The sequence below is a fragment of the Heteronotia binoei genome, chromosome 21 (genome assembly GCF_032191835.1).
Source record: "Heteronotia binoei isolate CCM8104 ecotype False Entrance Well chromosome 21, APGP_CSIRO_Hbin_v1, whole genome shotgun sequence".
NCBI lineage: Eukaryota > Metazoa > Chordata > Lepidosauria > Squamata > Gekkonidae > Heteronotia > Heteronotia binoei.
Window position 1 is genome coordinate 78,426,029 of NC_083243.1, and position 15,572 is coordinate 78,441,600.

At 44.2% G+C, this 15,572-nt stretch overlaps 1 protein-coding gene across 2 annotated transcripts in view; it reads left to right on the top strand.

Moving 5' to 3' along the window:
• The first annotated feature begins 13,633 nt into the window (after positions 1-13,633).
• SPINT1 (serine peptidase inhibitor, Kunitz type 1) overlaps positions 13,634-15,572 on the top strand; it is a 52,612-nt gene continuing 50,673 nt past the window's right edge. Inside the window, exon 1 of one of the 2 annotated variants that reach the window (XM_060262221.1) lies at positions 13,634-14,659. In XM_060262221.1, the coding sequence (XP_060118204.1) occupies positions 14,230-14,659 (430 nt within the window). In that variant the 5' untranslated portion in view covers positions 13,634-14,229. The remainder of the gene's footprint in view (positions 14,660-15,572) is intronic. The other variant, XM_060262222.1, reaches the window with a different exon arrangement.

A 15,572-nucleotide genomic window follows, 5' to 3' on the forward strand; every position in this document is an offset into this window, starting at 1 on the left:
TTGCATCAGGTGCGGCCACTGGACTTGCTGGGCTCCTGTCTTCACCTTCATCCTTGGGCGCCTCGAATGACCATAATTGGTCAATGTGCTGCCTCATCATGAACCCCCCCTCTCAGAGGTGACCTCATACACCTCTGGATATGCCTGCTGGTATCCACGCTGCCCCCCCCCAATTTTTTGTGAACACTAAGTCCCCTGTATTGAAACCCCGGGGAGCCCGGACCACCTCTGGTACTTCTTGTAGGTCTGGGGCATGGGCCGGGTGCATGCGGTCAAATAGGGTCATCAGCTGCCAGCCCTTGAGAAGCTCGGCTGGACTGCAGCCGGTGACGGTGCTGGGGGTGGAATGTTGTGCCAGGAGGCACTCCACGAGGCGGGCTTCCCACTCCCCATGGATGATACAGCAGAGCATTTCCTTTGTAGCCTGCACCATCCTTTCTGCTTGGCTGCTAGTGGCTGGGTGAAAGAGGGCCGACCTTATGTGCTTTATTAAGTTCAGCTGCAGAAATATTGGAACTCGGCCAAGGTGAAGGTCATTGTCTGATACCAGCGTGTCAGGGAGGCCGTGTGTAGCGAAAACTCTGTGAAGAGCCCCTAACGCTGCCTGGGAGGATGTGGACGCTACCAGTACTACCTCCAACCACTTAGAGTAGGAGTCCACAATAAGAAAGAATATATACCCCTGCAAAGGCCCCATGAAGGTGAGGTGCAGGCAGGACTAGGGGTTGCGAGTGGAGTCCCACTGTTGGACTGGGGCGTGGGGCAGTGCTGGACAGGTCTCCTGGCATGGCTGACATCGGGCCACCCAGGACTCAATGGCGTCCTCTATTCCCAGTCACCAGACATTGCTGCAGGCCAGCGTCTTCATGTGCACAATCCCCGGATGGGTTTCATGCAGTGCTGTTAGGACTCACTGCCGCAGTACTGGGGGCACCACCACTCTGCTTCCCCACAACAGACACCATTTCTGTACAGACAATTCATCCCAGTGGGATGCAAATGCCGAGAATTCCGAGCCCACCCAGCCCTCAGGCCACCCCCTCCACACCCAGTCCAAAACCTGGGAGAGGGTTTTGTCCTTTGAGGAACAGCGGGCAATGTCCTTGGCGTGAACCGGGCAGTATGGAAGGGACTCCAGCGACATGATCTGGAATGCCGGGGCTGGATCATGGCCCATTGAGGGCAGCGGCAGACGGCTCAGAGCACCTTCCCTGGGTGATACTTGAGGTCATACTGGTACCCCACAAGAAAGGTGAAGCATCTGGGGAGTTTGGTGGTTGGGGGGCAAACTGGTCCAGCAGGGGCTTATGGTCCGTCAGGATGGTGAAGGGCCGGCCGTAAAGGTAATCGTGGAATTTTATAACCCCCGCCATGATGGCCAGGACCTCTTTGTCAATCTGAGCGTAGTTTCGCTCCGGCTTTTGCAGAGTTTTTGAATAATACGCTACCGGAACCTCGTGGCCATCCTGTAACACGTGGGCCAACACGGCGCCCACTCCATATGGCGAAGCATCACATGCCAGAACGACAGGCAGCCATTCATCGAAGTGCACCAGCAAACTGTTTGAAGACAAAATGTCCTTTACTGCCTGGAAGGCAGTAGCTTGCCGGTGACCCCAAACCCACGGCACCCTTTTGTCCAACAGTCTGTGTAGGGGCTCTGCTACCGCTGCCTTGTGAAGAAGGAAGGCATGGTAGAAGTTGAGGAGTCCCAAGAAGAATTGTAGTTCCGCCTTGTGGTGGGGGCAGGCCTTTATTTTGTCTTAGGCCAAGTGATGCCATTAGCGTCCACCATGTACCCCAGAAAGTCTATGGTGGGCACCCCAACACACATTTCTTCTGTTTTACCTTAAACCCTGCCCCATCAAAACGCTGCAACACCGTCGGAGGTGGCTGGCAAATTCTTCTTTGGTGGCCGCTGCTATCAGCACATCGTCGAAGAATGGCTGGACCCTGGGAATACCTTTAAGAAGGGAGTCCATCAAGTTCTAGAAGATCCCAGGGGCCATGCTGACCCCGAACTGCAAGCGCTTAATTCTGAATGACCCCAGGTGTGTTACAATGGTTTAAGCTTCCGCTGTGGCGGCGTCCACAGGGAGCTGTTGTTATGTCTATGCCAAATCCAGTTTCCCAAAATTTTTTGCCCCCGCTAATGATGCTAGAATGTGGCTTACCACCAGGAACAGGTATGCATGGCCTTGTAGTGCCTTATTAATTGTACACTTGCAATCAGCACAAATGCGGATGCTGCCATTTGGTTTGATCGGGCTGACAATGGGATTCTCCCACTTTGCATTAATGACTGGCTCCAGAACCTCTTGGGCCACGAGGCAGTCTAGCTGTTCCTCAGTCTTGGGTCTCAGAGCTAGGGGCATGCGCCTGGCCTTCAGCCATATGGGCTGCACATTGGGGTTCAATTGTAATACTACTGGGGCCCTGGTGTATGTTCCCAAGGTGCCATCGAACACAGCAGGGATTTCTTCGCACACCTTCTGAAAGTCGCTTTGGGAGGGGGCGTGATGGATACCCATTACACAGATTCCCAGGGCCTTGAACCAGGACCGCCCCAGTAGGCTACACAGATCCCCTTCCACAACGATTAGGGGAAGCTTGCCCTTGAACTTCCCGTATGTAACGTGGACTGGCCCCACCCCCAGGATAGCAACCTCCTGCTTTTGAAAATCGCAGACTATGGATGGGGATGGGTATAACTGGGATTCCCCGCCCCCAGGCACAACTTCCTGAACGTGTGGGCCGAAATGACTGTCTGGCCTGCCCCAGAGTCTACCTCCATTTTGCAGGGCTTGAACACGGTCACTTGATATTTGTCCAGGGAGGGCAGGGGCAGCTGGCATACCTGGGTCCCCGTAGTGGTGAGTGCCTGGATGTCGTCCATGAGAGCGACCTCATGGTGGCAGCCGTTTTGTTAGTGTGGAGGTCTCCCTTGGCGCACTGCCGATGATCGGCATACACATGCCAGATACCTGGTCTTTCAGCATGTGTGGCAAGTTGTGTTCCGGAACCTGCAGGTGCATTACTCATGCAGCTCCCTGCAGCTGGCACAGGTCTTTGGGGTGGTCAGTTTTGTTGCCCGTGGCCATGGCTTTTGCTGACCTGCCTGATGCAGCTTGATGCCGTCGTCCCCATTGGAGTCGTCCGATTCTGTGGCCGATTGCAGCTGGTGAGTGCTGGCACCCGGGCGGTGGGCCTTCACATCCTCGGCAGCTGTGGCTATCTGTAGTGCCTTTGCCAGGGTCGGGTCGGTTTCCATCACAATTTTTCAATGTGCCTTCGGTTCCCTGAGGCCGTGAGTGAACTTCACAAGCAGGGCGTCTTCAAGTTGTGCGCTGTACTCCGCCTTCATGCCCATGTCGCACAATATATGTTAGCCAAAATCTGTGGAACTCCCATTTAGGAATTATTGAAATTCAGAAGATACAATATATGGAGAAGGGGCTTTTTATGACTGTAGGCGTACAGACTTACAAAAGGCTGAGACCAAAGTGTCTTGCTCATTAGAAAGCAAATATGGTTTTTTAAAAACAAAATCACATTGCTTAAAACTGCAGTACAGTGTTTGCTCATTGACTCAGAAGCCTGTCATTCTGTCCTTTGTTCCCCTCTATACTGCTGATTAGCTGTCTGTTAGTCACCATCTCCTGAACTCTGGAATTCCTCCTCCAGATTCTTTCCTGTGCTGCCTCTTTGTCCTCAGTGAAGTCCACACCCTTCCTTTCTTACCATTGTGGTCCAACACCCACAGCCTCAGGACAATTTACCTGGTGAATGGAGACAACAGAGCGGAAAAACAAGCAAGCCAGTAACTTTTCGGCTATCCTTTAAAAAGCAAAGCTAAAATTGCATAAAAACAAGGTCAATAATCCAGCCATTATACAAGTTGCACGGAACAATCAGATCCACACACGAGTCTGAAATTTCTCCTTGTTACATAAAAGGGTCAGAGTCCCTTTTGGCACACAATATAAAAACATTCATTTTTTTAATGCACAAAGTGATTCCGCCTGGTTGTTCAGACACACCTGTACATTTTATTGCTTGGAAACAAGAGTTCAAGAAAAGCACACCAAACACAGTGGACAGGATTCAGTGACTCCCTTCTGCTAAGCCTTTCTCCACTGCATCTTTTTTTTCCAGAACAAAATGAGTTGAAAGAGGCCAAAATGGCCCTGGCTCTGGGGTGTACCTAAAGTAAGATCCCTGCTACTAAAAATAAGGCACCTTTTAGAATATAAATGATATATAAGAACATGTATTATTTTGCCCACAAGAGCCTTAAATAGATTTAACTGAATTGAAACTTACCTTTTCTTGGTTGTATAAAAATGTACATTTTAAAGTTAAGACTTTAAGGTTGCTTTCTAGAAGTGGCTTGTTTATAAGGAGTTTGATTTTATGTAAAGCAACAAGGACACTTATTTGCATCATATGAAAATTATAGAATGTGGACTAGTTCTTGATGTTGGCAGCAATTGTACTAGCATGTTTCATACACACAGACCCCCTATTTTCAGAACTCCTGATTGTCTGGTGTTTACATGTATTATATAGTGAGTTCAGACAACTTGAGGTAAATAAGAACATTTATTGAACAAGAGCAGAACTGAACTGAACACAAACAGGTAACTTCTTATATACATTTGGCCTGAGTGGGCAGCAATCCACCCTATTGGTCTTTCCAGGATCCTTCATTTGAATTTCCTGAGAGAAATGCCTTGCGTCCTGATTGGCTGGTTCTAAAGAACAGCCGATGGGAATGTAGGCATTAGGGTCCTAGAGGGCAATGAACTATGTCAACTAATAGACATGACAAACCAGCAGTCAAAACAACCAATGCACAACAGCATGTAACAAACCTGGTAAGAATCTGCCCTTCCTGTGATGCCTGTATGACCTATTTTTGCAATCACAACAATAACTGGAAATCTGTTACACTCCTGCATACAGCAGTCAAAAAAAAGGCCAGTCTTCATCAACCTACGTCTTCAGCAGCTGGATGGGGGACCAAGAACAGGACTATGCTCAGGAACTGACTTTTTATTTCTTCAAAAAGTACTAAAAATTGCTTAACAAGTTGAGGCTGTGATTTTGTGAATACAATACAACACATGCCAAATTTAAGTGGAGGGGTACTTCAGATAAATTGGGGGAGGGAGCTCCTCAGAAATGAATCCATTTTGCAAAGCACTTTCTTTCAGTAAGACTTAATGTTCATAATTCAAAACTTGCAGCTCTCTAGACAAGGCTGAATCAGAATGTGGGACATTCAGTTTTGCTCACAGATCTTTGGTGGAGATTACCACACTGAATTCTGTGCATTATAAAGTGAATCAGCAAATATATGGACCATCTTTGATCTCAAAAAACAGTCTCTGCTTCTGGGGGGTATAGTATTAATAAGTTAATCATTATGCAAGGATGGAATCTGTGCTGACATAGATATAACACAGTAGCAATTCATACACAAATATGACACATACTTTGCTGTAGCTACCGGGGAATTTAGCCCTCAGGTTATATCAGAACTGATTTCTTAAGTATGATTCAGAGTTAACCCAAATTAAGTTTATGTATAGGCACCATGTTCTTCTAATTTGAGTGTTTAAGTTGCACCATACATTCAGAGTCATAGGTATTAAAATGTATGGATTTATACAGACATACCATCCGGTCCTTTCATATAACAAGGGCTTTTATTTTAGTAGGAACACACAGAAACACAGTTCTGGCTGGCTTGGCACCAGGGGGTATGGCTTAATATGCAAGTGAATTTCTGCTGGGCGTTTTCTAAAAAAAAAACAAACAAAAAAAGCCCTGCATACTAATTTTTCTGTCCTGTTTTTAGCCTTTTTTTTTAAGTAATGGGACTGTGTGCTGCATATATTGAACTGGATCCAATCTTTCCCTTCTACATACCTACCTAAAACATTTCATTCTACCCAGAGGGCTAAACAACACATTTGGGGTTTTCATGAGCTGGGTTTTGAGTATTCCGTGCATGTGGAGCAGCAAAAACAGAGAAAGAACTCCCCCCTCCAGCACTGCTTCAGCATGGGGAAATGGATGGGAGAGGGGAGGCAGGAGCACTTCCAGCAGTCTTCTGAGCCTGTTCCAGCTCTCATTAATTTTTAAAAGCAAGTTTTAAAAGTAATTCACACAGTAAAAGTAAAAGTAAAACACAGTCCCAACCTACTCAAACCCTGAATGCATAGTCTGGCTCTTTGGAACTCAGGACAGCTTTTGAGATTTTGTCCTCTGTTTTATCCTGACAATAACCCTGCAAGGCAGGTTAGGATGAGAGAGAGTAGCTCACCCAATGAGCTTGATAACTGAGGAGTATTTGACTTCTTCGTCTGACACTCCAACTGCATGCCATAAAATCATAGAATTGGAAGGGGCTATAAAGACCATCTAGTCCAACCCCCTGCTTAATGCAGGATCAGCCTAGAGCATCCCTGACAAGTGTTTGTGCAGCTGCTTCTTAAAGACTGCCAGTGAGGGGGAGCTCACCACTTCCATAGGTAGCTGATTCCACTGTTGAACAACTCTTACTGTGAAAAAGTTTTTCCTAATATCCAGTCAATACCTTCCCACCCTTCATTTAGACCCATTATTATGAGTCCTCTCCTCTGCTGCCTCTTCCTCTCCTCTGCTGCCTCCCTACCCTCTTCCTGACAACCCTTCAAATATTTAAAGAGAGCAATAATGTTTTCCCTCAGCCTCCTCTTCTCCAGATTGAATATCACCAAGTCCCTCAGTCTTTCCTCATAGGGCTTGATCTCCAAGCCCCTGGTCATCCTCATTGCTCTCCTATGCACCTTCTGCATTCTGTCCACATCCTTTTTGAAGTGAGGCCTCCAGAACTGCACACAGTACTCTAGGTGCGGCCTGACCAATGCAGTGTACAGCAGGACTGTTGAAACATCCCAAGACTGCATTAGCCTTTTTTTGATGCTGTATCACACTGGCTGCTCACATTTATGGTCCACCTGTACCCCAAGATCTTGTTCATACACACTGCTACCCAGAAGTGTAGCCCCCATCCAGTATGTGTGCTGTTCATTTTTGTTACCAGATGTGGAACTTGGCACTTATCCTTGTTAAATTGTATGTTGTTCACATCCACTCACTTCCCCAGTGTGTTTAGATCTTGTTGAATTTTGTCTCTATTTTCTGGTGTGTTCACCACTCCTCCCAGTTTGGTGTCATTTGCAAATTTAATGAGTAGCCCTTCTACACCCTCATCCAGATCATTGATAAAAATATTGAGAAGTACCAAGCCCAGAACTGAACTCTGGGGTACCCACTGGACACCTTCCTCCATTCAGATGAAATGCCATTAACCAATACCAAACCTCCACTTTAGGCTTCTAAATTTAACATGCTGAATTACCTACTACTGTTATCTCAATGTTGAGGAAAAGGTACCTCTGTAAAATTTCATCCTGTAGCATTAAAGACAAAGGAACCTGTCTGGAAGAAACCTTGGCAGTTCAGTTCTTTAAAAACATGGGTTAGGACAGCTTACGGCTGTAGTATACAAGAGAAGAGGGCTGCACATAAGAATAGCAAAAAAAGAAAAAAGAAAAAAAATTAGCAGTGATATAGTGGGAAGAACTATAATTTTATTCAGTTATGCTGCCCCTATGTGTTTCGGGGAGATCTACAGGAATTTAAATAAAAACAAGAAAACATAATTAAGAAACTTAGTAAAAAGACAGTAATCACTGAGTATGTGAAATGTACATTTATATAGAACCACAAATCCATGCACATGTTTCAGATATTATAGAGCTGCAATAAAGAAACATTACAGACTACATATGGGTCTTAAAACAAAAAATTGCATAGATTACTGAAAGTGTCACGAGTTAGAAAAGTATAACTAATCTGTAATATTATGTAACAAAAGAAGTTCCCATGGCAACAGAACTTCAGAGAGTGAAATGTGATAGTCTGACTCAATTTTTATCTCATATCAGAGATAACAATTGGAAGCTTTAATTGAATCAATGAGGGATCAGAGCCATCAGTCTCAAGATCCACTCTGCCTCTTTTTTCAATAACATTTTATCACTATGGTATGCTAATAGAAAATAGCCCAAAATGTAAAGTCCACTGGACCATGGTTGTGCTCTAGAAAGTACTGAACCAAAGGGATACTTGCTTTTAAAAGATGATTAGATTTGTGTTCTGCAATACATAATTTTCTCTACTTTTTCCAACACACAAGTTATCAAATGGATATTTAATAATATATACTATCCGATCAGAGCTGCATGTGGTGAAATTATTGAGAATTTATTCTCTCTTATCATATGGCTATAGATTAATAACATTTTTCATGCCGCTCGGAAGCCTGCCGAATGAGTAGCTTTCACAAGGAAAATGTCCTATACTGGATTCCAGCAGGATTTGTTGTGAATTAACAGGTTGATATGTGCACCAATTGACCTTTCAAACTGGGTATCCATTCTAAGAGACGTTTCTCCCACTTTTGGCTTGGCAGTAGCTACTCCCTATGTTGCTTCAAGTAGGTCTCTGGAGAGGTGGTTTTGGTCAATGCCAGCATTCTATGAAGTGAAATTGATGGAATATTTTTTGGTCTCCACCTTAGCAGTAAGTTCTGAAGCAGTAGTCTTCAACCTGTGTATTTATTTAACAAAATTTGTACCCCACCTTTCTATCTTCATAAGGTCCAGCAAGACACCTAACAAACTAAAACATGCATAATAAAACCCCGACCCAGGAGCCACCTTATATGCCCCCTCAGCAGCATAGGATCCACTAAGCTTCAGGCATACAAGAAGAAGTAACAGCAACCTCCTCAAAAGCATGTCTCTAGACTGGCAGCATATAATCTTTCTAAGTAGATAAGCTGAATGAAACCACAGTAATGTGACAGGAAGATGGGGAGCCAGAGTTATGATCTCATTGGAGTCTAGTCCAGGACAGTGGACAGCAGACCAAGAGATCTGGAGACAGGAAGTGTAAGCTGAACACCCAGAGGAGTACTACAGCAGCAAGTATCAGACTCCTCTCCACAACTGAGTCATCCCACCTTGCTGTCCTGCTACTCCTCTCAGTATGTACAATTAAAAAAATACTGTAATATACCAGCTAACAACGTGTAGTAAGAGTTTTTTAAAAAGTCATGTAATTCTTAGTTCACATTATGAAGAAGTGCAACTTTGCAATATTACAAGAAAGGTCCATCCAATGAGCACTCGGAATATAGGCTCCTTTCATCAAAAAACTTCCTCAGGAATATTCTTATTTCCTTCAAGGTTATCAACTGCTTGTTACAACTCAGTGTTAATGCTCTCTGCAACATCTTTATTTTCTTTAAAATCTCTCATCCTGGAATAAATCATGGTAATTGCCACAAGATACAACACAAAGCTGAATGGAAGTGGATAATTCTTAAATTTTTAAATGAATGATTTTTAAAAATTATTTATTGTTATTAAGAACTTACCTCTCAATACCACTTAAGTACTTATACCTGTATTAGGAGCAAACCAGTCTTAAATTTCTTCTCTAACCAGATTCAAAAGTCTTCTGGATTTTGCTGGCAAAATGCTCTCTGCATTATTTTTATTAGGAGTAAGCCATTCCTGATTGATGGCAAAATGCTCTCAATGTCACTTAAATGTATAGTCTAGGAGCAAGCATCTCAGTATGTGTGCAAAGAGAGGCATAAGGCTCAGTATCTTTCTTTCTATGGACACAAAACTAGGCGTAGGTCCTTCCCCAAAGCAGCACAAAAAAACACAGGGCTTATCTGAGGGCTGGTGAGTGACCCACCCATGGTTCCCAGCTCACAGGTTGAAGGTCACTGGTTCAAGGATAAAGGATGAAGAACCTCTTATCATCCCTTTCATATGCAACTAAAGGCTTTATCTTAAGACTTCAGTAGTAGGACTAGTCCTGTATCTGAAGCTGGGGCTTAAAGCTATGCCAATTTCTTCCTTTTCTCTCCCCATTTCTCCACTTGAAATGAATAGAGATGGGCACAAACCAGCTTATGGATTTAAGTTTGTTACAAATTTTAAAGCAGTTCCACAAACTTTAAGGCAGTTCATAGTGGTCTGTAAAGAGCAGAAAGCAGGGATTTAAATGGCTCCAAGCCACTTAAACCCCTGCTTTCTGCTTTCTACCACTTGGCTGTTTTTCACCTGGAGCAGAAAGCAGGGATTTAAATGGCTCTGAGACATTTAAATCCCTATTTTCTGCTCTCCACTGCGTTTTGCATAGAAACTCCTGCGTTCTGCCACTTTTGCAATGAGATTTTCTGCTTTCTGCTTCCTGCCAAAAGCAGTGGGGAACAGAAAGCAGGGACCATAAACCACCTGGCCCATAGCTACAAGGGGCCCAGACCACTCCATCCAACCCTGCTTCCATCTGTATGGCCGCTCCATTGGGGGGCCTCCAATCTGCCTATCTATTGGAGATAGTCTCATCATGCAGCAGCAGGGCCAGCAACAGGACCCGAGGAAACGGAGGAGGAGGTGGGAGTGGAGCTGAGTGAGGGGACCATGCAGTGGCTGCAGAGCCCTGGGAGGCCCTGACGGCTTCCCTGGTGCTCGCTGCTGGATGCCCTTTTCCTCTTCTCGCTTTCTTCCTCCTCCTTCTACTTCACACCATGTGGTGCCCAGCATTGGTGAGGGAGCAAGAGAAAAAGGCCACAGTGAGAGTGCTGAGTGAGAGAGAGAAAGTGAGGGCAGACTGACTGACTGACTAAGTGATTGACTGAGGCAAAGAAAGAATTGGCGGGGTGTGTGGAGGGGGGAAGGGTGCCATCTCAGCTGCTGCTGCCCCAAGAGCCACAAGGGTGTGTGTGAGGACATGCACGCACCTTCATTCTGAGGGGGTGTGCATGAGGGGGGAGGGCTTTACCCTTCAGCTTAACAGTCAAGGGGAGAGGGGGGAAAGGGAAGCCACTTCTCTGTTTGGCGCTCCTGCTGCTGGGGCTGGGCTGGCCACTGGAGAGAAGCCACAGCCAACCCCCACACTCCCCTAAAATGTTATCCCCTGGGGCCCCCCGCCTAAAATTTTCTGGCTACAGGCTTTTAAACCACTATAAATTAGTTTGGTTCACAAAACAGCTTCCTGGTTCTTATCTGTTTGTGGTTCAGTTCATGGCTGAACCACGAATTGAAACATTGTGGTTTGTGCCTATCCCTTTACAAAGTTCTTTTTAATTAGATAAGAAATGAAAGGTATTATTTTCTTGTTTTAACCAATTTATTGATAGCATATGGTTACAGAACTTAATTTCCCTTCGTTGCTTCAATACTAACCCATATGACTTTTCAATCCCCCCTCCCTCCAATATAGACTTCCCCGAGGTTATAGATTCTAATTCAATACTAAAGATACATCTGACTAATCAAAATTCGTTATATAAATATTTTCCCCCCCCTTCTTGCTTCTTCGTTTCCCCCCCCCCCATTATTACTAAAAAATTGTCCAATGTCTTCTTACATTCGACTCTTTCTCTATGTATTCTTTAAACTTCCTCCACTCTTTTTTAAATATCTCCAAATCATAGTCTCTTAATGTTCTAGTTAATTTATCCATTTCACTCCACGATAGAACTTTCATAGTCCAATCCCATTTATCCGGTATTTTTTCTTGCTTCCAAAGCTGCGCATACAATGTCCTAGCAGCTGATAGCAGGTACCAAATTAGAGTCCTATCAGAAAGGTATTATTTTCTTGGTCTGAATGAAACATACATCTAGCAAGCCTCCTTAAAGGATTAACAGCACAGTTGTCCCCCAAAATATGGCTGTGCTCTTCCTCCATCCTCCTTATGGAGTTCAAGGCAGCTTAGAGAGATTCTTTCACTGGAGATACATAAAACAGATTACATATAAAAAACAAAGAAAAACAAAGAAGGGAAAGAAACTTAACCCAAAAACTGGAGTAAGAAACCTAAAAAGTTAATATGCAATTAAAGGGCTGAACATTAAAAACAAAGTGTAAAAAAATCATAAATCAACATACATGTATTTATTGTTGAAAGCTAAAACCATTTAAGGGCCCCATCCATAAGCCTCTATCCCATGTAAAATCATAAAACCTCAATAGGTCGAAACGCGTCAGGTCAAGTTGAGTGGGTTCCCATTGAGGTTTTATGATTTTATATAGGATAGAGGCTTATGATGGGCCCTTAAATAGTTTTAGCTTTCAACAATAAATACATGTATGTTGATTTATAATTTTTTTACACTTTGTTTTTAATGTTCAACCCTTTAATTGCATATAAAAAACAAAGGCAGAATTTAAAATCCAAAAAATGTCCATGGGGTATGACAATTTTGCAAGGAGGGTACCTTGAGGAAAGAAGTAAATCTAGGGAAAATGTTGCAGAACTGTGTGGAAATGTAGCATGGCAATAGCAGAGTGGAAATGGTGTTGTTTAAAAGGTACGCAAAAATAAATAAATCACATTTTCATGTTCCCCTGGTCCAGTTTGGTGTTCCCCTAGCCCAGTTTGAAGCCTTACTGAACTTGGGACCTCTTTATGCAAAAGATGAACCTTTTGCAGGAGCTATGAACTTCCTGAAGAAATGAATGTCTTAATTAGGCAAAGTTTTTATTTTATTTGTTCTTCTTCTGCCTTTCCATTCAATTGACCTACAAGGTGACTAACAAATACTAAAATCACAACAACAAAATGTACAATCAGCATGCACAAATTGGTCAATCAATTAAAAGTAAAAAAATTGCTGAAGGCCAGCAAGAAGAATGAAAAGTGAACCTTCCTTGGGAGGGAGTTCCATAATCTTGGTACTTCAAGAAGGAAGGCCCTAACCTGTAACCAGTTTTCACAATACAGGGGATAAAGGAACAATATATGAAGAAGACCTGAGTGGTACATGAAAGTTCATGTAGTAGGCAATAGCCCTTGATACATACTGATCTCAGACAATTTAGGACCAAAGGCAAAACCAGAACTTTGAACTGGGCTGAAAAAACTAAAAATTTGGAAATGATTGGAGTAATATGCTCTAAATAGCTGGTGCTAGTTAATAACCAGACTGCCATATTTTGGACCCAATACAATTTCAGACCACTTTACAGAGATAACTCATGGATGTTGGCAAAAAGCAGGAGTAATTCTAGTTGGATCTTTCATATGCTTGTTCAAAATAAAACTTTACACAACACATGAAAATCCATAAATTCCACAAATAACATTTTACTTAGAAACATAATTGAAAAGAAAAAACTGGTCTGCAGAACATAACCAAGATATGAACTTAGGGATTTGATACAGACATTTTTTGTTTGCCTTTTGTTTGCCATCAAGTCTTAGCTACATTACGGTGACCCCCCCCCCCGGGGTTTGCAAGGCCACCGACGTTCAAAGGTGGATTTTGTTCACTGCTGATCTTGCAGGGAATTAAACTACTCCCTGCTTTAGCACTTCGCTTCCCCTTTATAAACGAACCTCCCCGTTCTCTGTTGCCTAGTCTAATTAAATATGTTTAAGAGGGTTCTGCCCAAGGGTTGGATTTCACTTCCGGCCACCTGGAGCCTTTTTGTCTCTTCCTGCCTGTTAGTTAAAGGCACACCTGAAGTTCAGGCAGTAAGCAAGCAAGGCATTCGAGGTAGAGTTGCTTTAACGGAAGGGAGACACCCTCTGGGGTAGTCTATGAGTCAGTTTCACCTGAAACTCTACAGGTAGAGAAGAGACCAGGAAAAGAAAGACGGGAGGTCGAATGTAGTTCCTCTACAAGGGGAAGCAGAACTTCTGTTGGGGAAGTAGCCGTGCAAACAAAGCTTACGAGTCTGTGGGAAGGACCTCAAAGTCTTAGCACCTCAAATTCCTACCTACCTTAATTCTATGGGATGAAGGTCGAGGCGGGCGCTGCGTAACGAAAGGAAGCGTCACTCGAATTCTACCAGGAATTGGTCTGGGGCGCTGAAGGGAGAATTTCGGGAAGGTGTTTCTTTTGTGGCCGCACTCAAGAGAAATTTATTCCATAGCTAGAAACAATTCTTTCAAGAAAAATTTAGCAAGCACCACCACTTCAGACTCCCCTTCAGTTTGCCTCCACCGTCTTTTAAAGGACTTGCGTTGTTTCTCTTCTTACAGCGGCAACAACTGCGCGCGGAGGTATAGTTTTGGTGGGGGGGGGGGCGGTGTGTGGAATCCGCCGCGACCGGGAGGGAAAAGAACTGTCCTTCGTGTGCCAAGATGATCCGAAGCAGAGCGCAGCTCCGACTGTTGCTGAGCCTTCTAATGCCTGTGCTAGTCTTCGGTCAGGAAGACGGGCAGGCAGGCGTCTCCTTTGGGGAGAGCTGCTTAGCGCGGTTTACAGCTGGGATGCCTGAGTTTGTCCTGGACATGGAAGCCTCTGTGCAAAGCGGAGCGGCTTTCTTGGAGTCGCCTCCTCTAGAAGGAGACAGGGACTGCGTGAGAGCTTGCTGTAAGAATCCGGAGTGTAACTTGGCCCTGGTGGAGCAAACCCAGGGAGAGGAAGACAGCATCCAAAGTTGCATTCTCATGAACTGTCGCTATGACCACGACTTTGTCTGCAAGTTCGCCAGGAAAGACGGCTTCCTCAATTATATTGAGAGGGATATCTATGAGGCCTATGTATCTATGCTGGGACAAGGCAATGGTGGTAAGGAGAGCAAGGTGTGGTTGGGGAAGGGTGATTGATGGGGAATGTTCAGGGCTGATAAAAGGAAATACAAATTAAGTAACTTATTATATGTTTCTCACTCCACTAGTTTGAATGTCTTTTAGAAAGAGCTTGACTTATTAAAAGTGGATGAGTTTATCAGTGACTGTTTTTGATAGCTAAAGGAAGCCCTCATGTACATAGGGGCAGTGTACCGTGCTGCTGGACACAAGCAATAGGGGAAGGCACCTGACTTGTCTTCATGCTTTCACTGTGAGTGTTAAGAGGCTCTCTGTCTTTGCTGCTATTGGAAATGAAATGGTGGATGAGGTGAATTTGATTTGATCTAGCAATAGGTTAAACACTACTAAGTATCCTTTCACATAGTGCAGAGTCTGGATTTATCCTCAACTGAGGTTGAAAGTAAAATATAACTTTACTGACACCTAATTTATTTTATGTGTAGCCTTCCTTTCTTCCTCTTTGGAAGTCAAGATAAGCACATACTAGGTTTCCAAGAGGTCTTCTGAACTACGCCAGAGCTGTGCTGATTTAACCACATGGTGTGGCTACACTGTTGGATCAGGATTTGGAAGACCCAGGTTCGAATCCCCGCCTCTGGAAGCTTGCTGGGTGACCTGGGGCCAGTCACATACTCCTAGCCTAATTTACCTCACAGGATTGTTGTGAGGATAAAAACAGAGGAGTGGAGAACAATGTAAGCTGCTTTGGGTCCTCATTGATGAGAAAGTGGGATGTAAATGAATTAAATACGCCAGTGCCATGTCCAGGTATTGTGCAGACCTGCATATTATCTGAAGTATCATTAACGATAGCTGCCACAACGAATCCCTTAATTCTTTGATGATACTGATGGCTGTGTGCTCCAATACTGTTTACATAAAAAGAGGTC